We start from the raw sequence: 22,191 nt of genomic DNA, 5'->3' as shown, positions 1-22,191 counted from the left end.
AACGGAGCAAGATGAAGCTGAAAAAGAAGGCAACAGCCAGATCACAAAAGACCTTACACACTAGATGAAGAGTTTGTACTTCACCCTATAAGTAAGGGGGAAGGAGGAGGTTAATATTAAAGATTAACAAAGAGAAAACAACAAATTTATTCTAGAAAGACCATTCAGGCAGAATTATGGGAAAAGGTTTCAGGACAAAGTAAGTCACAGATCAATAAGTAAACCTACTGGAATAATCGAGGCCAGAGAAGACCAGAACCAGAATCACAGCACCAATATAGAAGGATGTACCCAGTCTTCAGTGACTGAATATGAAGAGAAAATGAGGTCCAATCCCAGCTTTCAAGGACTAGTCACAGAGGTAAATGTTCAGGAGAACATTTAAAAGAAAGATCACAAAAGATAATGCCACCTCACTTAGATCTCTTGTAGTAAAAGAGTTATGCAAGTATACAGAAGAGGTAAAATCTGTGTTGTGCCTTGAATTCTGATTATCATCCTTCAAACACAATGACAAAGATTTTAAAAATACTTTTTACTATATCTGTATCGTAATTGTACATATGTATTTCTCTTCTAGATATTTTCCTATTACCTTATTTTAACTAAAAACACTGTGTTTTTTTCTTAGTTAAGTATTTGTTTAATGTTTTAAAACTTAAAGACACTTTAGGGCACCTATCTGGCTCAGTCCATATAGCATACAACTCCTGATCTCATGGTCAGGAATTCAAGCCCCACACTGGGTGTAAAGGTTACTTTAAAAAAAACTGAAGACACTTTAAATTTCTGAAGACAAAAGATTAATAAAAGTAACTTTACTTTGCAAATGTGACTTTTTAACAGCAGTATTTAAAAAAATAAAAAATTTCAGTATTCCCAACAAAACTAAAGGTAGGCTTATATAGCACTAATTCAGAAAGGGGATGGGGGGCCGGGTGGCTCAGTCAGTTAAGTGTGCCTTCAGCTCAGGTCATGAGCCCCGTCGGGCTCTCTGCTCAGCGGGGAGCCTTCTTCTCCCTCTCCCTCTGCCTGCTGCTCCCCGTTTGTACTCTCTCTGTCATAAATATATAAAATCTTTAAAAAAAAGGGGGGATAATACATAAGACATGCACAAAACACCTTATTTTAATCCAAAAAAAGTATTTACTGAATCTTATATTCAAGTTTTCAATACGCCATTTGAAATAAATTCTCCTTGAAAATAATTAAACCACTCAATATAATCTCTGAAATAATATCTAGTTAACCTAAAATTTGCCTTAAGTAAACCAAATATTTACTATCAGCAAAATAAAAACAAAGCATTTTTGCATCTGAAAGCCTGACATTCTGATCCACTGGATTTAGATTTTTTCCCTAAGTATAATAATATTAAAAAATCTCTTTGGGTACTCAACATATTAGAAGTACAACTACCTGTTTATAATTGCTAACTTCAAACAATATGACTCACCAGTAAACACCAACACAATACTTTAGCAATCATCTTATGTGGAATGACAAGTGGAAAACAAAACAACAAAGGGTCACCAAATTCTTTCATCTATTACTATAAAAAAATTTATTTAAAAAACATAAATACACAAACATGATTAAACATTAAAAAATTAAACTGAAATAAGTTATGGCTTCCTTTTTCCCTTTTACAAAAAAAAAGTTTCAAACATAAAAGGTCAAATTTAGTTCTAAATATTTTCTTGGGTTTTTTTTTTTTAATTGTTTTCTAATACTATTTTATTAAATTATTTATCCAGTCGCTTCTTTAGGTTCTCAAGGTGTTCCATTTCAACATCTTCTAATGCCAATACCATTGCTTTAGACAAGGAGGGATTATATGAAATAGTCATTAAACAGCACAAATCTATTAAAGCTCTCTGACACTTCTGCAAACCATCCAGGAACTTCTGGTATTGAAGAGGATCTTTTTTTAACTGTTTCATTTCTGGTACTGAAAACCCTATCAAACTAGTAAGTATTTCATCTACAAAGTCTACATCTAGATATGCAGTACCATCGGAAATCTTTGCTGTTATACTCCAAATGCCACCAGAACTTGAAAGATTTCCAGTTAAGGTTACAATAAATGCTTTGACCTTCACTGTTGTAACTTCCTTTGGTTTGCTGGCCATTAGAACAGACAAATAGATAAAGGGTGGAGAATATAAATCCATGGCAATAGAAAGATTAGCGCTGTTCTCTGATGATCTTAAAGAACAAGTCTGTAAATGGTGATCATTTTCATTAGAAATGTGTGAACTCCTTTTTGGTACATAATTTACCAGCTCTCCATTTGACACTGATATTTTATTATTTAAGGAATGTCCATCTGCACTAATGAAGGTTTGTTTTATTTTATTATCTATCTCTGAGTCCTTATCTTTATTTGTAAAATCATGGGGAAGGGGTACATTATGAACTGAAAAAATACTACAGTTTTGCTCTCCAGAAGATGGACAACTAAAAGATTTGCCTTCATTAGTCATTTGTTCAGATACATTTTTTTCATTCCAAATATTGTTTCCATTTTTGCAAATCAAAGAAAAATTATCCGGAGTATTAGGTTTATGTGAAAATCTCTCTATACTTTCATCTGGGGTTCTGTTCAAAGTCAATGGCTGCAATTCTTTAGTCTTCATTTGTTCTTTCTGGACCGTTTCTTCTAAAAGCAAAGCCTCCTCCAGTGAAAAGTCATCTAATTCCCCATCAGTGAAATACATAGATTGATTTGGTGACTCCTCCTTTGGTTTTGGAGAAATAATATGTCGTGGTTCAAAACTTGACTGCTTTGTGGGAATAGTATTTGAGGAACTACCTGTACTGAAACATCTTCTTTCTAAGGAGATGTCATTATTTGCTACAAGCTCATCATTTTCATCAAGACTTGCCAAGAGTTCTTCATCAGAAGGTCCTAATGCAGGATCTAGAACATCTGTAATTCCAGGGATGCTTTGGTTAGGATTATTTGGTATGACTGAAACTATAGGATCAGGTTCCCCAACTAATCTTGCAAGTACTTTTTCTTGGGCATATTCCTCTAAAAGAGCATCTACTTCTCCTCCCAATACCTTCACATTTTCTGGTTTCAATAAGAGAACACCAAGACGGAAAGAAATGTTTCCATAAATCAAAATTTTTGTACCTGGGGGAAGATCACTATGAAGAGCTGGAATAGACTGATACTCCATTCCCTGCATTTGTACTATTCCATCAGTTAGCTGTAGCATCAACATTCGTGAAGGCTTTGCTTCCCAAGGTTTTGGGGTTACTTGTGTTTCAGCTGTAATTTGGTCATTTGTTGTATTCTTTCCTCTCAACTTTTGTATCTGGGAATACGCAGGTTGACTGACATCAACCAATGAATTAATCTGCAGAGCGAAAAATCCGTTCAGTTCTCCTTTTGGAACTTCTAAAATGCCAGCAGGTAAAAGAGGATGTTCCAAATCTCTCAGATCAGTAAGAAGCCATTGCTCAAACACTTGTTTATTCATTTGTGCCTGACTCAAATTAACATTATCATTTTCTTCTTGGATCCAGTTAATACAAGCTTTCAGCCACATTAGAGGTACTTTAACGTGCCATGTAGCTAAAAGCCAGGTTTCAACTCTTAATGCAATATTAGTTACACTCATTTCTTTTAAAATAAAAGAAATATTATGCATGTATTACCTGAAAACAAAAAAACAAAAAAAATTATAATTCAGTACATTTAAATATAGTTTCTACAATTTTCTACAACCCACAGGTATAACCACACCCATTAGATTTTTCTCTCCTTAGCATCTTAAAATTCTTTGACTTTCTGCATGGCCAAAATTCAAATACCACAAGTCATCAGATTACAGATACAGTGAGAAAAGCAAAAGGTTTGAGACAGATATATTCAGGTTTGAAAGCTAACTGTCAAATTACAAGCTCTGTGACCTAATAAAAATCTCTTAACTTCTCTAACCCAGTTTTTTCATCTGTAAAATGTCAATACCACCAATCTATCTTCAAGGGTTCTTGTGAAGATTATATGATTAACATTTGTAAAGCATAATGTCAAACCTATGAAAGATAGTCGGTAAAAGGTAATTATTATATTAATAATCAGATTCTAATCACTTAAAATTTAGTCAAGAAACAATAGTCACTAAGGTTCTCTTCATATCTATAATTCATATTCTATTAAAACTTTTACCATTGTGTTTGCCCATCTAGTACTTAAATATGTGGTCTATAATAAAAATATAACAAATAACAATAGATTCTGAAATGATGTAAAGAATCTTATTTGTTTGGCTAAATAAATCTCAACAGTCCTATACTTCTGATTTTCTCAGTATAAAAGTGGTTTCAAAACACTAAACATTAATTAACCCCGTGTTCATAAAAGTATTTTTTTTCCTCCCACAGATGAAAATATCTAGAGTTAAAACTTACGAAAGTTTTAATATGACCACAAGAAAACTTACCATTTGGAACAGGAACATAGGATTTGATGACAGGATTTGGAACTGGTTGTTCAGTGGAGTAACTGTTACCTCTACTGTTCAGAAATGACCCTGGGACAAGAAGCAGTAAGGGTTAAAAGGCGAAGCTGCAGAAAGAATACTGGTCTATTTGCAGGAGTGTACGAGTTTGGTGGTATGGTTTTGGGGGTTCCTATTATCAGTCAGGGCAGAGTGGAGGTAAAATAATAAAAACATGAGGTTTGGAGTGAGCTAAACAGAAGCAAGTGACCATGAGAAATTTATACAGTCCCTCTAAGTGTGCTTCCTTGTCTATATGCTTAACTCATAGAGTTACTTGTAAAAAGTAAAAAAGATAGGAGAGGATGGCCCACAAGGCACTGGCACAGGCACATATCTTGGGCAGCTGGGTCAGGTGACCCAAGGGAGTGATCCAGCTAGCCTCAGCATCCCCACCACCATGGCCAGTCAGTCACAGGATTTACAGCAGCTTCTATAGGCTGGGAAGTGGGTGCCCAGAAAGTGTCCAAGGTCCACAAGCAAAAAGAAATGGAAGCTGAAGCAGGCCAAGGCAGCTCAAGCTGAAATAGAATAGTACAGCCTAAAAAGAGAGAAAAGTGTCCAAGGCTGAAGAAATTGCAGCTCTGGGATCCCATGGCAGGGGTAGTACTGAAGTGGAGAAGGAGACTCAAGAGATGATGACCATCCTCCAGCCCTAATTCCAATAAAACAGGGATTAAGGCCTACATAACCTCTTGGCCTTTGAGACATCAACCAGAAATCCATAAAAACTACCACATAAATGGACAGGAGAAGAAGAAAGAAGTGCTTGTCCCAAGGATTGGAATTTTGGATGCCTTCATGGAATATGAAATTTTAGCAAAGCTTGAATTATATTCTTGTGAAAAGGCAGTAAATTCTTTCTGCATATTATACAGTAGGTCCTTTTACTTTTTGGAGAATAATAAATCTAGCTTCTTTGTATGAACTTAAAGCTTATCCTAATGTAAATGGTAACTATAGTTAATAATACTGTACTTCTTACTTGCAAACTGCTAAAAGAACAAATCTTAAAAATTCTCATCACAAGAAAAGAAATTCTGTAACTATATATGGTGATGTTAACTAGACTCATTGTGGTAATCATTTCACAACATATACAAATATCAAATCACCATGTTGAACCACTGAAACTAATAGAATGCTGTATATCAATTATACCTCAATTTTTTAAAAACACACACACACACAAAAGAGCTTACCTAAAGATTTCATTTTTTTACCTTGTATTTCTTAGAAATTTAGTACGTATACATTGTCTGGTTCCCTATGTCTTTTTTTTTTTTTTCCACGCAGAACGTGCCCCCTTTAATACCCATCACCAAGCTAACCCATCCCCCCACCCCCATCCCCTCTAGAACCCTCAGTTTGTTTTTCAGAGTTCCCTATGTCTTTTAACTCAAGCAACATATACATCAATAGTGACTTTTTCTTTATTAGATGTAAAATAAATGTTTTGAAAAAAAGGGGGGGGATTACATGGTTTTCCCCCCTAAAGCTTTCTTGAGGATCAGCGGCTTTATCTATGAGAAAGTAGTAAATAGTTATTTGTAACCTGTGTTAAGCAGCAGAAAGCCTTAAAATAGTCTTTTCTGGCTAAGAGTTAGAACAATAGGGGCGCCTGGATGGCTCAGTCAGTTGAGCACCTGATTCTTGATTTTTGGCTCGGGTGGTGATCTTGGAGACCTGCCTTGGGCTCCATGTTGAGTGTGGAGCCTCCTTGGGATTCTCTCTCTCCTTCTCCCCTCTGCCCCTTGCACACATGCATGTGCTCTCTCTCTCTCTCAAATAAATAAGTACATACATACATACACACTAGTATAACTGTTTGGGTTGCTTTTAGTTCCTCTTAATCAAAATTACTCTATGACAGAATTCAAGAACTGGTTACGTGTTATTACATGTTATTATTGGGTATACTGATAATCATTTAAAAGTAAAGACTACCATGCACAAGAACAAAATAAAACAAAATAAAATAGATGGGAGAGCCAGTATATAGTCTAGTGATTCAGAGTATAACTGCCAAATTGTCTCACACTTACAAACTTTGTGACCTAAACAAGTGATCACATTATTAATTTAACAAATGGTTACAATTTAAAGGAGTTATAGTTGGTTTACATGAATAACATTTTAAAGGAAGGGCTAAAAAGGTCATTGTAATTACAGAACTGGTAAATCTTTAGAGTGAAAAAAAGAGAGAATATATTTTTTTAATTATATACAAAAACAATATAAAATTTCAAAGGTAGGAAAGGTCCCTGGCCCATTGTGATGAAAACTGACCATGTAGAAATTGATTAAAAGACTCTTTAAGGCATTTAAGACTATGGCACCCCTATCCCAAGTCATAGAGACTGCTCCTAGAGAGGGTAAAAAAGATCTCTAGACTAGGGGATGCCAGAGTACAGCTAAAGTGGAGATAACATACTGAAAATAGGGGGAAGAAATAAATTCCTAAATCCCAAATGCTGACCACATATTACTCTCTTTTCCAGAAATACCACCGACTAGGCCTATACTCTCCTAGAAAGAAGACAAGAAAATCTTTCTTTGAGGAATCTTACTACCTTAACAGAAAAGACCTAAGGATATTAACACAAGAGTTTCTCCAATTAAACAGCCCATTTGAGACTGTATCCACAGTCTCAGAGTTTCAACCAGCTTTCTAGTTCCCCTCTCTTAACTATAACAAGATATCTGAGAAAAGCTTCTAACAAAAAGGCACATCAAACAAACAAAAAAATGCAATGCATTGACTATGAAGAGAGACAAAAACTTCAAAAAAGCTATCATTAATATCCTAAGATAATACCTGTGTAGTAAGAATAGGATTCTATAACAAGAAATATTCATAGGATAAAAAACAACTCTTAGAAATTTAAAATATGATAGTGGAAATGAAAGACAGTAGAACGAATGGAAGATAAAGTTAAGAAAATCTCTTCCAAAAGTAAAACATCAGTACAAAGAAATCAATGAAACACACGGGGGAAAAAAAAAGAAGAGCCCAGTTAGTCTAACAAACTAGCAGTTCCAGAAGGAGAAAAGAGAGAAAACAAAGGAGGGAGGGGGAAGGAATAATCAAAGAAATAAATTAAGAAAAATTTCCAGGGATGCCTCGGTGGCTCAGTCGATTAAAGCCTCTGCCTTTGGCTCAAATCATGATCCGAGTGTCCTGGGATCAAGTCCCTCATCGGGCTCCTTGTTCAGTGGGGAGCCTGCTTCTCCTTCTGCCTGCTGCTCCCCCTGCTTGTGCTCTCTCTCTCTCTCTCTGATAAATAAATAAAATCTTTAAAAAAAAAAAAAAGAAAAAGAAAAATTTCCAGAACTTAATGATAAGAGCTTCTGGATGGAAAGAACCCAATACAATGAATAAAACAGACATACAACAAGGCATTATCTTTATGAAATTTTAGAATACAGGGATAAAGATGCTGCAAGCTTCCAGAGAAGGATGATAAACAATGAATGAAAATGGTTTTAGATTTCTCAATAGAAGCTGGAAGGTAAATGAGCAATTCCTTCAAATTTCTGAATGAAAATTATTTCCAACCTATAAACTTCTACCCAGGTAAAGCATCAATCAAGTATGACAGTGAAATAAAAACATTTTCAGATCAGCATTGTCTAAAATAATTTTTGTAATGGAGGATGTTCTCTAACATAACAGAGAAATAAACCAGGAAAGAGGAAGAAGTGAGGGAAAAAGCATTATAGTGAGAAGTATTTGCAGGATGTAAAGGCAAACAGCTCAGAAGGCCTGAGGAGAAATTATTTTTCAAAGAAGATAAAATCATGTGAGACCACTATTTCTAGGATCTCATGTCTTTCTCTTTCTTGGTTTACACCTCTGTTAGTTAGAACATTAACGTATCCCAATGTAGAGGAGAAATTTAAGTAACCGTAGGAGTTAGGGGTTGATCTGATGAAAAATGGTAAAGAAAACAAAAAAAGGCCACAAGAGAAAAGAAAATGTTGTACAGGAAAGATAAAGCAATATTTGTATACTACATGGCTTAGTTCTTTTTTTTTTTTTTTAAGATTTTATTTATTTGAGAGAGGAAGAATGAGAGACAGAGAGCATGAGAGGGAAGAGGGTCAGAGGGAGAAGCAGACCCCTGCTGAGCAGGGAGTCCGATGTGGGACTCAATTCTGACACTCCAGGATCATGACCTGAGCCGAAGGCAGTCGCTTAACCAACTGAGCCACCCAGGCGCCCCACGTGGCTTAGTTCTAAATAACATGTGTGTAGTAATAACAGACACTCTAAATTATCTGAAACTTTAACATAGTTATACAGATTTAATAGCAAAATGGAAAAAGATATGTGTGAGGGTAGGGGTGGGTGAGAAAGGTAGGTGGAGAGAGCTAAATTCTCATCTCTATAGTAAAAGTCAACAGATAATGCCTAAAACTGAAAAATCAAGATGTAGCAATATCTGTATGGTTTCCAGAGTTATAGAAGTAAATACAAAAATCAATCTCCTAGAGAAGTTGAAAATGGTTGCTTTTAGGGAAAGGGAACAAAGGAACAAACAAATCTGCTATTTTTCAAAATAATTCTTATTTTTTTTTAAGATTTTATTTATTTATTTGAGAGAAAGAATGAGAATGAGAGAGAGAGAGAGCATGAGATGGGGGAGGGTCAGAGGGAGAAGCAGACTCCCTGCCGAGCAGGGGGCCCGATGTGGGACTCAATCCTGGGACTCCAGGATCAAGACCTGAGCCAAAGGCAGTTGCTTAACCAACTGAGCCACCCAGGTGCCCTCAAAATAATTCTTTAAAGTTTGATTTTTAAATATATATAAAACTTTTTATTTTAATCTTCTTCCATTGGTTTCTTTGTACCGATGTTTACCTTTCATGTGCTCTGAGTTTTTCATTCCATTAGAAATAAACAAAATGGTACAAAAGTATGTATGTTTTAAAATTAAAGGTATGAGTTACAATAGCGATATATTGAGACAGATGGTAGCTACACCTGCGGTGAACGTAGCATAATACATAAACTTGTTGAATCATTGTTACACACCTGAAACTAATATAATATTGTATTAACTATACTAAAAAAAAAAAACTAAAGGTATGAAAGACAAAATGCTTTCCCCCGGAGATCAAGAATAAAACAGATGTTGGGGTGCCTGAGTGGCTCAGTCAGTTAAGCGTCTGACTCTTGATTTCAGCTCAGGTTATGATCTCAGGGTCGTGGGATCTAGCCCCACACTGGGCTCTGTGCTCAGCGCAGAGTCTGCTTGAGATTCTCTCTCCCTTTCCCTCTGTCCCTTCCTCTGCTCACACGCTCTCTAAATAAATAAAATCTTTTAAAAAAAGAATAAAACAGATGTCCTACTCACTTTGGCAGCACATATACTAAAATTGGAAGGATACAGAGAAGATGAGCATGGCCCCTATACAAGGATGACATGCAAATTCATCAAGTGTTCCAAATTTTTATGAAATAAAAACTAAAAAACAACAACAACAACACACACAAAAAAAAGAATAAAGCAGGGATGCCTGGCTGGCTCAGTCAGTTAAGCGACTGCCTTCAGCTCATGATCCTGGGGGTCCTGGGATCAAGTCCTGCATCAGGCTCCTTGCTCAGCGGGGTGCCTGCTTCTCCCTCTGCCTCCTATTGCCCCCTGGTTGTGCTTTCTCTCTCTCTCTCTTCTCTCTCTGACAAATAAATAAAATCTTTAAAAATAAATAAATAAATAAAACAGAGGTCTACTCTCAACATTTTAACATTTACTGGAGGCCTCTGTGAGTGCAATAAGGCAAGAAAAAGAAATAAAAGGTATATCGATTAAAACAGAAAAAAATAGCATGAAGATATATAGACCAACAGAACAGCATTAAGAGCCCAGAAACAAGCCCTCATATATATATATACTCCAGTGATCTTCGACAAGGGTGCCAAGATAACACAAAAGAGAGGATAGCCTCTTCAATAAATGGTGCTGGGAAAACCAGATATTCACATGCAAAAGAATGAAAATGTACCCTTGTCTTATACCATATTCAAAAATTAACTCAAAATGGAGATCTAAATGTAAGACCTGCAACTATAAAACTACCAGAAGAAAATATAGGAGGAAAAGCTTCATGACACTAGAATAGGCAATGATATCTTGGATGTGACACCAAAAGAATAAGTAACAAAAGCAAAAACAGACAAATAGAACTACATCAAACTTAAAAGTTCTGTTCAAGGGTGCCTGGGTGGCTCAGTCAGTTAAGTATCTGCCTTCGGCTCAGGTCAGTCCCACATCTGGCTCCCTGCTAGGTGGGGAGCCTGGTTCTTCCTCTTCTCCCTGCCAGTGTTTTCTCTCACTATCTCTGTCTCTCTCTCTCAAATAAATAAAATCTTAAAATAATTTTTTTAAATAAATAAAACTTCTGTTCAGCAAAGGAAACAAAAGAGTGAAAAAGCAACCCAGGAAATGGGAGAAACATTTGCAAACCATAATCTGATAAGGGTTTAATATTCAGAATATATAAAAAACTCCTCAACTCAATAATTAAAAAAATATAATGGGCAAAAAACATACAGAAATTTTTCCAAAGATATACCAATGGCAAACAAACATATGAAAAGATGCCCACCATCATCATCATCATCATGAGAAATGCAAATCAAAACTGCAATGAGATATCACTTCAGACCCCTTACAATGGCAACTAGCCAAAACCAAAACCAAAACCAAAGAAAATAACAAGTGTTGGTGAAGATGTGGAGAAACTGGAACCTGTACCCACTGTTGGTGGGATTGTAAAATGGTGCAGCAGCTATGGAAAACAGAATGGAGGTACCTTAAAAATGAAAAACAGAACTGCCATATGATCCAGCAATCCCAGTTCTAAGTATATATCCAAAAGACTTGAAAACAGAATCTCCAAGAGGTATTTACAAACCCATATTCATTATGGCATTATTCACAATTGACAAGATGTAGAAGCAACCTAGTTGTTCAACAACAGATAAATGGATAAAGAAAATGTGGTACATAGATAAGAAGGAATATTAATTGGCCTAAAAAAGGGGGGGAGGGAAGAAAGCACATCATAGGCTATAACAAACATTAACCTTAAGGACATTATGCTCAGTGAAATAAGCTAATCACAAAAGACAAAAACTGCATAATTCTACTTACATGGAGTATGTAATCAAACTCATAAAAACAGAAAGTAGATGTGGTTGCCAGAGATGAGGGGAGGGAAAAATGGGGAGTTGTTGTTCAATGTATACAGAATCTCATTCATGCAGGATGAAAAAGTTCCAGAGATCTATTGTACAACAATGTGTATATAGTTAACAATAACATAATGTACACTTAAAGTTGTTTAGAGGTTAAATTTATGTGTGTTCTACAACAAGAGAGAAGTCAAGAGTGAAGGGAGAAAAAAACAAAAACAGAAATTACTTCTAAAATAAAGATAACATGAATGTTTATGAAGAAAGCACTGAAGAATCTACAAAATAGCTACATGGCCTAATAAATGAGTTAGCAAGATGCATCTTTTCCATGCTATTTGGTGCTACATTTTTCACATTTTTGTGCTTTTTGTTGCCGATTTCACTGTTTCAAATGGCCCCCAGCATAGTGCTGAAGTGCTGCCCTGTGTTCCTATAGGCAAGAAAGCTGCAATGTGTCAAATGGAAAAAAATGAATCTAACAAAATACATACAGGATATTTATCCTGGAAACTATAAGTTACTGATGAAAGAAATCAAAGATGACTAAAACAAATGAAGAGAAAAAAAAATGAAGAGACCTGCCATGTTGAAGACTCTTTCTTAAGGTTTCAGTTCTCCCCAGCTGATCTATAGATTTAATGCAATTCTATCCAAAATCCCAGCAATCTGGTTTTTTTTTTTGTAAAAAATGACAAGCTGATTCAAAAAATTTGTAAGGAAAAAAATAATAACAATAAAATTTATAAGGAAAGGCAAAGGAACTGCAATAGTCAAGATAATTTTAAAAGCAAAATACAAAGTTAAAGGACTAACACTATCTGACTTCAAGACAGTATAAAATTTCATAATCAAGAGAGTGAGGTATGGCAAAAGGATTAACATATAACCCCATGTAAAGAGAAGACAGTCTAGAAATAGACCCAGGCATAATACAGCCAACTAATTTTCTACAAAGTTGCAGATTCAATGCAACTTCTACAAAGTTGCAAGTCAATGGAAACAGGATAGTCTTTTGAACAATTGGTGTTGAAACAACTGGACATTCATATGCAAAAATAGGAACCTCAACCAATACCCCACACCTTATATAAAAATTAACTCTAAATGAATCACAGACCTAAATGTGAAAACTGAAACTATAGAAAAGCTATAAGAAAAGTTAAGAGAAAAATCTTTGTGACCTTGGTTTCTTAAAAGTTTTCCTAGGGACAACATCAAAAGTATAATCTAAAAAACTATAAAAAAGAAAGAAAATAAATTGGCCTTTAACAAAATTTTTAAATTTTGCTCTGTGAAAGACACTGTAAAGAATATAAATTTTGGGAGCCTGGGTGGCTCAGTCATTAAGCGTCTGCCTTCGGCTCAGGTCATGATCCCAGGGTCCTGGGATGAAGCCCCGCATCAGGCTCCCTGCTCTGCGGGAAGCCTGCTTCTTCCTCTCCCACTCCCCCTGCTTGTGTTCCCTCTCTCACTGTGTCTCTCTCTGTCAAATAAATAAAATCCTTTAAAAAAAATTTTTTTAAGAATATATATTTTTTTAATTTTATTTATTTATTTGAGAGAAAGTGAGAGAGCACGAGAGGAGGGAGGGTCAGAGGGAGAAGCAGACTCCCTGCTGAGCAGGGAGCCCGATGTGGGACTCAATCCTGGGACTCCGGGATGATGACCTGAGCCAAAGGCAGTTGTTTAACCAACTGAGCCACCCAGGTGCCCTGACACTGTAAAGAATATAAAGTCACACACACACACACACACACACACACACACACACACACACACACACAAGAAAAACCACAGACTGAGAGAAAAAATTAACAAGACTTATATCCAGAATATATAAAGAATCTATACTTAAAATTCAGTAAGAAAACAAACTTATTTTAACATGAATAAAACATCGAATAGGCACTTCACTGAAGAAGATATGCAGATGGCAAACAAACACATTAAAAGATGCTCAATATTATTAGACCTTAAGGAAATGCAAAATTAAAATCACAGTATGGTACTACACATCTATTAGCATAGCTAAAATAAAAAATAACTGAGACTACCAAATATTAGAATTTTCATACATTGCTGGTGGGAATACAAAATGGCACAGCCACTTTGGAAAACAGATATGCAGTTTCTTAGAAAGAAAAACATACACTTAACATAACAACCCAACAATCACATTACCAGGTAATTACTCAAGAGAAATGAAAACTTAAACTACTTAATTTTGTGAATGTTTATAGTAGCTTTATTCATACTCGCCAAAAACAACCCACATGTCCTTCAACTAGTGAATGGGTAAATAAATTATGGTACTTCATTACAATGGAATACTATTCAGTAATAAAAAAGAATGAACTACTAATAGATGCAAAAACATGGACGAATGTTGCTACAGACTGTATCCCCCCCAAAATTCATATGTTGAAATCCTAATGCCCAATATGATGGTATTAGGAGTAGGGCTTTTGGGACATGCTTAGGTCATGAGGGTGGAGCTCTCATGAGAGAGATTATGGCTTTTATAAGAGACCGCGCCCCCCCCCACCACCACTGAGCTACCTTGCCCCTTTCCCCGAGGGAGGTTACAGTGAAAGATGGCCATCCATGAACACAGAAGTGGGTCCTCCTCACCAAACACTGAAACTACTGACATCTTGATCTTAGACTTCCCAGTCTCCAAGAAGTAAATTTCTGTTGTTTCTAAGCCACCCAGTTTATGGTATTTTGTTAGAGCAGCCTGAACTACACTAAGACAAATGTCAAATGCAGTACGTGAAGTGAAAGAAGCCAAAGACTGCACAATTCCATTTACATGACATTCTAGAAAAAGCAACATTAGCAATGAAAAACAGTTCAGTGGTTGCCCAAGACTGAGGGTATAAGAGGGACTGACTAGAGGGCCATAAGGAAATTGGGGGCAAGGGGGGTGATGAAACTGTTCCAAATCATGATGGTGGTGGTGATAGTGATTTGGCTACGTTTGTTAAAACACACAAAGCTATACACCAAGAAAAACACAAATGTTACTGTATATAAATTATATCTCAATTAAAAAACTGAAAGTAAACATCAAAAGAATAGAAATATAATCATTTCCAAACTAGCCAAGGAAAACAAATAAAGAAAACAATCCAACAGAAGACACAAGGAACAGCCCACTACTATAAATAGAAACAATAAAATGGCAGAAACATGTCTAAATAGATCAGCAATCATAATGAATATAGATTAACTCACCTGTTAAGAGATATTCTCAAAATGAATAAACCAAATCCAGTTGTATACTTAAAAGACAGACCTAGAACAAAATAAATCAAATATGAAATTAATTAAAAGCATGTTAAAACCTCCAAGCATGATTCCATGAAGCCATAGCTTAGTGACATCTTATCCTTAAGACTAAAAGATCTGTACAGTTGACTCTTGAACACAGGTTTGAACTGCACAGACCCACTTTGATGCGGATTTTTTTCAATAATTATAGTACTGTAAATATATTTTCTTATGGTTTTCTTAATATTTTCACCATTTTCCTTTACTGTAAGAATACAGTAGTATATAGGGGTGCCTGGGTGGCTCTGTCAGTTAAGTGTCTGCCTTCCACTAAGGTCATGATCTCAGGGTCCTGGGATCCAGCCCCATGACGGGCTCCCTGCTCAGCGAGGAGCCTGCTTCTCCCTCTCCCTCTGCTGTACCCCAACTACCCCCTTCCTAATGCTCTCTCTCTCCATCTCAGATAAATAAAATCTTAAAAAAAAAAAAAAGAATACAGTATATAGTACCTGTAACATAAAATACGTGCTAACTGACTACTCATGTTATTGGCAAAGCTTCTGGTCAACAGTAAGCTATTAGTAGTTATAGAGTAGTCGAAAGTTAAGGGGATTTTCGACAATGTGGGGGTCAGCATCCCTAACCCCAGCTCTGTTCAAGGGTCAATTGTACTTACATAACCTAAGATTCCAAAGTGCTATTTTACTGCATCTGTTGTCATTTTTTTAACCTCAAAAATTAAGCCAGATTCATGGCTCTTAGGTGTGTTCATTCAATAAGTTACCTATATCCTCCACAAAATTTAAACACATTGGCAGATGGACCTAGTATAATTTGCAAAGGTGTTCTAGTAATGTAATAACAGTCATTAAGTAAACTGAAATTCGGACAAAGCGTAATTTCAGTTGAGTTATAATCTGTTATAAAGTAAATTATCAAGCATAAATGTCACAATTACAATTAAGTTGTTTGCAGAATGTTTTGTACTATAAATCACTCTGGGTATATACCCCTAAAATTATGACATGCAGCCACATAAATATAAATGCTACTTTCTAGCTGACCCTTTATATACTAGGAGATAATACTATGGATACTTCTAGGAGGAGGAAGGAACAAATGAGAAAGGAAGAAAGACTGACTGGCTGTGAGTTGAAAAGGTCAAGGCTGGACAGAAAATGAAATGAACAAGGATGAATTTCAGAGCTATCCATCCTATATCCCAGCAGGTCACAGCTGTATAAATAGAGATAGAGATAAGGGTTTGCTGAAAATAAAAATTAGAACTTTTTATTTGTAAGATTTTTAGCTTTTTTCAAAGTACTTTTACATCTGTAATATTACACCTAAACCTCAAAAATAATAACATAAAAGAGTAATTACTGTCATCTATTTAAGATGAATAAAACTGAGGCAAGAAACTACTGGGTATTTACCCCAAAGATACAAATGTAGGGATCCAAAGGGGTACGTGCACCCCAATGTTTATAGCAGCAATGTCCACAATAGCCAAACTGTGGAAAGAGCCAAGATGTCCATCGACAGATGAATGGATAAAGAAGATGTGGTATATATACACAATGGAATATTATGCAGCCATCAAAAGGAATGAGATCTTGCCATTTGCAAGGACGTGGATGGAACTGGAGGGTGTTATGCTGAGTGAAATAAGTCAATCAGAGAAAGACATGTATCATATGACCTCACTGATAGGAGGAATTCTTAATCTCAGGAAACAAACTGAGGGTTGCTGGAGTGGTGGGGGGTGGGAGGGATGGGGTGGCTGGGTGACAGACATTGGGGAGGGTATGTGCTATGGTAAGCGCTGTGAATTGTGCAAGACTGTTGAATCACAGATCTGTACTTCTGAAACAAATAATGCAACATATGTTAAAAAAAAGAAAAAGAAAAAGATAGCTGGAGGGGAAGAATGAAGGGGAGTAAATCGGAGGGGGAGACGAACCATGAGAGACGATGGACTCTGAAAAACAAACTGAGGGTTCTAGAGGGGAGGAGGGTGGGGGGATGGGTTAGTCTGGTGACGGGTATTAAAGAGGGCACAGTCTGCGTGGAGCACTGGGTGTTATGCACAAACAATGAATCATGGAACACTACATCAAGAACTAATGATGTAATCTATGGTGATTAACATAACAATAAAAAATTTTTAAAAAACTGAGGCAAGAAGATTAAGACATAAAGATCTTATATAGTAACAGACCCAGAACTAGAATGTAAGTTCTTCTAATATCCATTCCTAGGCCTTTTGCTAGACTCTGTTGACTTCTGCGAAAAGAGGAAGTATAGCCAGTCCCTCATTTACATATAAAACCCACTTACTTACAAAACGCAATCATAAAAAGTCATGCTACAAGAGCACTACACTTCTATTATAATGACAGACTTTTCTCAGATCTCATTTAAATAATAAGCTCATCTAATGCATTCTAAATTATTTCATTTGCAATGTCAAGTGAAAGAAAAACTTAAGGTTACCCACTGCATCTATCTGCAACAGCTTCAAAACAACAGTGCCACGATTAATTACTACTTTTCCTCTGCTATAACTCTGCAAAAATACCAGATAAAACAACTTCAAAATTTTTTAAAATTACAAACTAATATTTTAAAACATATATCCATTTTTTTTTAATTTGTCCTTTACTTCAAACATGAACTTCCTTGTTAGCGTTGTTAACATGACAACTGACAAACTCCTTTCAAATGACAGTTGGGACAAATTCTGAGAAACACTGCTCAGCGAACCACAACTAAATTGTTCTATTAATGTGTGGCATTCCTAATTAATAATTTTCTCCAAGTACTAACCTCTTGGATTTAAATCTCCACTTCTCGATCTGACATACTATAATTTTATAATAATGTTACCATAAATAGGCAAAGAAAAAAATTCTAATGACTAAAACCCCAAAAGATAACCAAGACATATTTAAAACACAAGTAAATGTGATAAGACATACTCAACATTGTGCCAAGCACTCAAATATAGCTAATCTCAAGTATTTTACCAAAACAGTCAAGAACTTTGGGGGAAAAACTGACTGCTAAATGAACATTTGTTACATAGAATTCTTCATTTAAAAGGAAAGTAATTATAGGCTATACTGATCAAAGACATGGATGTAGTCCCCCAACCGACCAGCTGCACGTTATAACAAATGCAATAAAAAGAGGATTCCATATATAATAGGATTTTTTCCTACAGATTAGAAAGAAAATTTTATTTAAAAATTTAATTAAATGGAGGGACACCTGGGTGACTCTGTCAGTTAAGTGTCTGCCTTCAGCTCAAGTCATAATCCCAGGGTCCTGAGATCTAATCCCACATCGGGCTCCTTGCTCAGTGGGGAACCTGCTTCTCCCTCTGCCTGACACTCCCCCTACTTGTGCGCGCTCTCTCTCTCTCTTGCTCTCTCTCTGACAAATAAATAAAAAAAATCTTTAAAAAAGAAAACGTTTAATTAAGTGGAAAAAGTATTATCACGTGGGATCTATATTTATTATGAAGTTTAGACTGGGTTTCAATAACCAAACCTCTTAATAATTTAATAAATTGTATTACTTGCATCTACTCCTTAGAATTCTTAAGGTTTTCTTTCCTCTCTTTCTGGAGAAATTGAGCAATCACAGTCACAGCAGGTAGAAACAACTTAAGAGGGAAGGTGTGAGCTGGAGAGCACCATTTCCCAACTGCTCATACACAAAGAACAGCCCCTGATCCTCAAGAACATCACTGTCCAAGAAAAGAAAAAAAAAATATGGAAAGGTATGTTTTTTAAATTGTACATTAAGAACTGTTCATACCATCACTTCTTTGACTCTCCAAAACGAATCTTAAGAAAACAATCAGAAAGGAGGACAAAGATTTATGTGCCAGAATGTTTATCACTGTTTCTATAGTATGGAAAAAAAGAGAAACAATCTAAATGTTCAACAACAGGGGGGAAAAATAACACTACGTTGGATCAATGAAAGGGAAGGTTATAGTCTTTAAAAAAAAATTCCTAAAACCCTTTTTAATAACATGAAAATATGTTCATATTTTGTTAGGAAAAAGGCCAGATACAAAATTACATACATCTTAATCCTCATTAATTTCACAATCATGAAAAAATGCTTTCTAAAAAACTGATTTTATACACACTACGCTTAACACAATAATCTACATTTAAGTCCTTGACTGCAGGAATTGACCAGGAAATAATAAAGTAGGAAAATCCTACCATTCACCACAAAGACTTAGACATATTGGACTTATAAGTTAATTTTCAGTGAGCCTCACCTATTCCTCCCTATTTTTTAAAAACTGAACAAATGGCAGAAGTACCATCCTTTTGGACATTGTATGTGGCAGTCAACAAATAGCTGAGACTTAAAAGCACTAACAAATATTGAAATCATAATCATTCCATGTTTACATTAGCTTCATCTAAAAAGTATGTCTTAACTCACTGGGGATAACTTCAAAATTTTGAGAAGGTATTCTCTGAAAGTTAGGGGGAAAAGTTATATTTAATGACTGATATTAGAAGGAAGTTATCAGTGGGGCTGTTTGTGGATCCTCCATAACCTATTGTAAGGAAAAGACAGAGAATAGGTTTAGGAGCTTGAATCCCACCTCTGCTATGTGACTTAGGACACATTCTTTAACTTCTCAGTCTTAATTTTCTTTTCTTTTTTTTAAGATTTTATTTTTTTATTTTATTTTATTTTTTTTTTTGAGTAAGAAAGCCCAAGCAGGGAGAGCAGCAGAGGGAGAGGGAGAAACAGGCTACTGGCTGAGCAGGGAGCCCCACCCAGGGCTCAATCCCAGGACCCCAAGATGATGACAGGGGTGGAAGGCAGACGCTTAACGGACTGAGCCACCCAGGCGCCCTCAGTCTTAATTTTCTTATCCATAAAACAAAGATAACCACAACTTATTCGTAAAACTGTAGTAAGCTTTAAAACTGCCAGCACAAGCTAGGGCACATAGTGAGGAACTCAGGAAATGGTAGTTATAAATACAATCATCCAGCTGGCTAGTGTACGATCTCAATTATGTTAGCTTATCTAAAGTAAAGTAAATACTAGCTCTAAATTCACTGAGAGTTCAAAATGACCATAAAATTAATTATACAAGACAGGAGCCACTGAATGTATCCATCAAGTTGGCAAGTCCTTGAATAAGCAAAAGTACAATACAGTAGTTTAGTTGAAAACAATAGATGAAAAAATGGTGAAAAGACAAGACTTTCCTGTTATTTAAAGAGTAACCTTAAAAAGTAAACTAAAACAGGTTAAGGAGAAAACACGTGGAAAAAGAAGAAAGAAGAAAAACCCTATCAGGTACTGGCATCTAAAAAAGGTCAGTTAACAGCTTTCACCAGTTAGGGTCCAGTCAGAAGACTGTAAAACTGGGAGGAGGAAGTTCTTAGATAGAGCTGTGTAATTAGTTTTCCTTCTCTTCCCTTTATCAAAGTAGAAAATGATGGCTACGCCAGAAATACTAGCTTAAAAGAAAGCAGAAGTAGTACAGTACCCCTATATGTGCCTATTAAGAGTTAGTAAAATGTCCCAGGTTTTAAACGGCAATTAAATGTTGCAAATCTTGACTAGCAGATTAAATCTCTATAATCCAAGTATTCCCAACGCCTACATACATGCATCAATTCTTGGTTGAATATTTAATAAAGACCTGAACCATGTAACATAGAATCAAAACGTGAACTAAGTTACCTCTTAACAAGACTCTCCATGAAGATACAGTCTTCATGGAGGGGGACATTCACAAAAAATTACATTACCATTTAAAGGGACCTATAAACTCCACAATCCCAGGCACTATGCTCTAACAGTATTTAACTATCCTCCTAGCCAGTAAATGTTCATGCTTCAAGAAGTCCTCAGCTCCCCCAAACAAGAGTTTCTTCCTAATTAGGCAAGGAAAAGATAATGGATGAACGCAAACAATAAACGACGCAAAACGGTTACATCCATTTTGCGAATTATTCAAGAAGGAAATCAAGTTACAATAGGATGAATCAGCACAAATTCATCATTACAAAATATTTATGTGTATTCTGCTAATGGTGGACTTGCCTTTATATGTAAGTTATAACATCTTTATGCTTCAACACATATTTGGGGGTGTGAGTGAAGGCTAGATGGTCGAAGAGTAAGGCTATGGATACGGCTACTACCAGGCCAGGCGATTTCCCAGGGTCGTCACCGATTTGAAGTGACCTTAAGGGCCTTAACAAAAGAAATCATCAAAGCTTGGCACAGGGCCTTAGAAGTAACCGAACACAAAGCCAGGACAAACTTGAACACGCTACAACAGTAACAAAATATTTGAGGACGAGGTTGTGGGTCTGTTTTCATCACTGCCGAATACCGACTCACTCGGTCGGAGCTTCAAACAGCTGAACGAACAGAACGCGGACGTCTACAACTTATTGTGCAATTTGCATTCATTTGGGGAGATAGAATGCAATACTTCCAGAAAATTTTTCACAGATAAACTGCAAGCGACAACACTACAAGATACTCTTCTAATAGGCTCCATTAACAAAAATGGGGGCGGCGTGGGGGAGAAGAAAAAGAGGAAAAAAAAGAATAATCTCCTCAGAACGCCCGTGAAGACGCTTGGGATCTTCAGGGAGCGCTGGCTGAGGTCGGAAGCAAAGGGGGATCGTTCTCTGGGACTCCGAGGCTGGCCCGCCACAAGCCAGCCGACCCGCCCGCGTTTCCCGGGATCCCGCCCGAGCCGACGGAGGATGGCGGGCCGCAAACTGCCAGCTGTGCCCCGGATTCGGGCCGCGCCTCAGGGGCGCCGCGACCCGTTACAAACAGCGCGTTTCCCCAGCGGGCCGCACTCACCGCCGCGCAGCTCGCCCCGCAGGCCGGGCGGGAAGCGGGGTGAGAGGTGGGAGGGAGACGCGAGTGTGAACTGTGGAAACGGGGGCATTCCTCTGGGCCTAGCACCGACCTGGGCGTCCCGCCTTCCTCTCGCGAAACAGCGGTCCCTGGGCCGCGCGACTGTAAGAGCAGGAACCGCCACGGTGCGCGCCCTAATCCTTTTTTGCCTCTTCCCGCCCTGTTTCCCGCGCGCTGACGCCCCTCCTCCAAACCTAAAAGAGTCTTTCGGCCCTGAAAACGCCCCTTCCCCGCCCCCTCCCAGTGCGCGTGAACGGGGGT

At 36.8% G+C, this 22,191-nt stretch overlaps 1 protein-coding gene and 1 non-coding gene across 3 annotated transcripts; one reads left to right on the top strand and one right to left on the bottom strand.

The window, feature by feature from the left end:
* Nucleotides 1–1,635: 1,635 nt before the first annotated feature.
* Nucleotides 1,636–22,085, bottom strand: RMI1 (RecQ mediated genome instability 1). 2 transcript variants are annotated; one of them, XM_028122277.2, is made up of 4 exons: nt 21,983–22,085; nt 14,956–15,016; nt 4,458–4,547; nt 1,636–3,669 (listed from the first exon to the last, which is right to left on the bottom strand). In XM_028122277.2, exon 4 carries the CDS (start codon nt 3,660–3,662, stop codon nt 1,746–1,748), a length of 1,917 nt encoding a protein of 638 aa, XP_027978078.1. In that variant the 5' UTR covers nt 3,663–3,669; nt 4,458–4,547; nt 14,956–15,016; nt 21,983–22,085; the 3' UTR covers nt 1,636–1,745. The 2 variants fall into 2 exon arrangements, with proteins under 2 accessions (XP_027978078.1, XP_027978079.1); XM_028122278.2 differs by lacking the exon at nt 21,983–22,085 and adding an exon at nt 21,874–21,976.
* LOC114223409 (U6 spliceosomal RNA) lies at nt 9,864–9,973 on the top strand. The gene has a single exon (XR_003612149.1). It is a non-coding gene; the product is annotated as a U6 spliceosomal RNA (small nuclear RNA).
* Nucleotides 22,086–22,191: the final 106 nt, after the last annotated feature.

The sequence above is a fragment of the Eumetopias jubatus genome, unplaced genomic scaffold (assembly GCF_037043125.1).
Source record: "Eumetopias jubatus isolate StellerSeaLion01/CBP00866 unplaced genomic scaffold, mEumJub1_p1.0 scaffold_15, whole genome shotgun sequence".
Classification (NCBI taxonomy): domain Eukaryota; kingdom Metazoa; phylum Chordata; class Mammalia; order Carnivora; family Otariidae; genus Eumetopias; species Eumetopias jubatus.
This window is presented reverse-complemented; position numbering and strand designations above follow the sequence as displayed.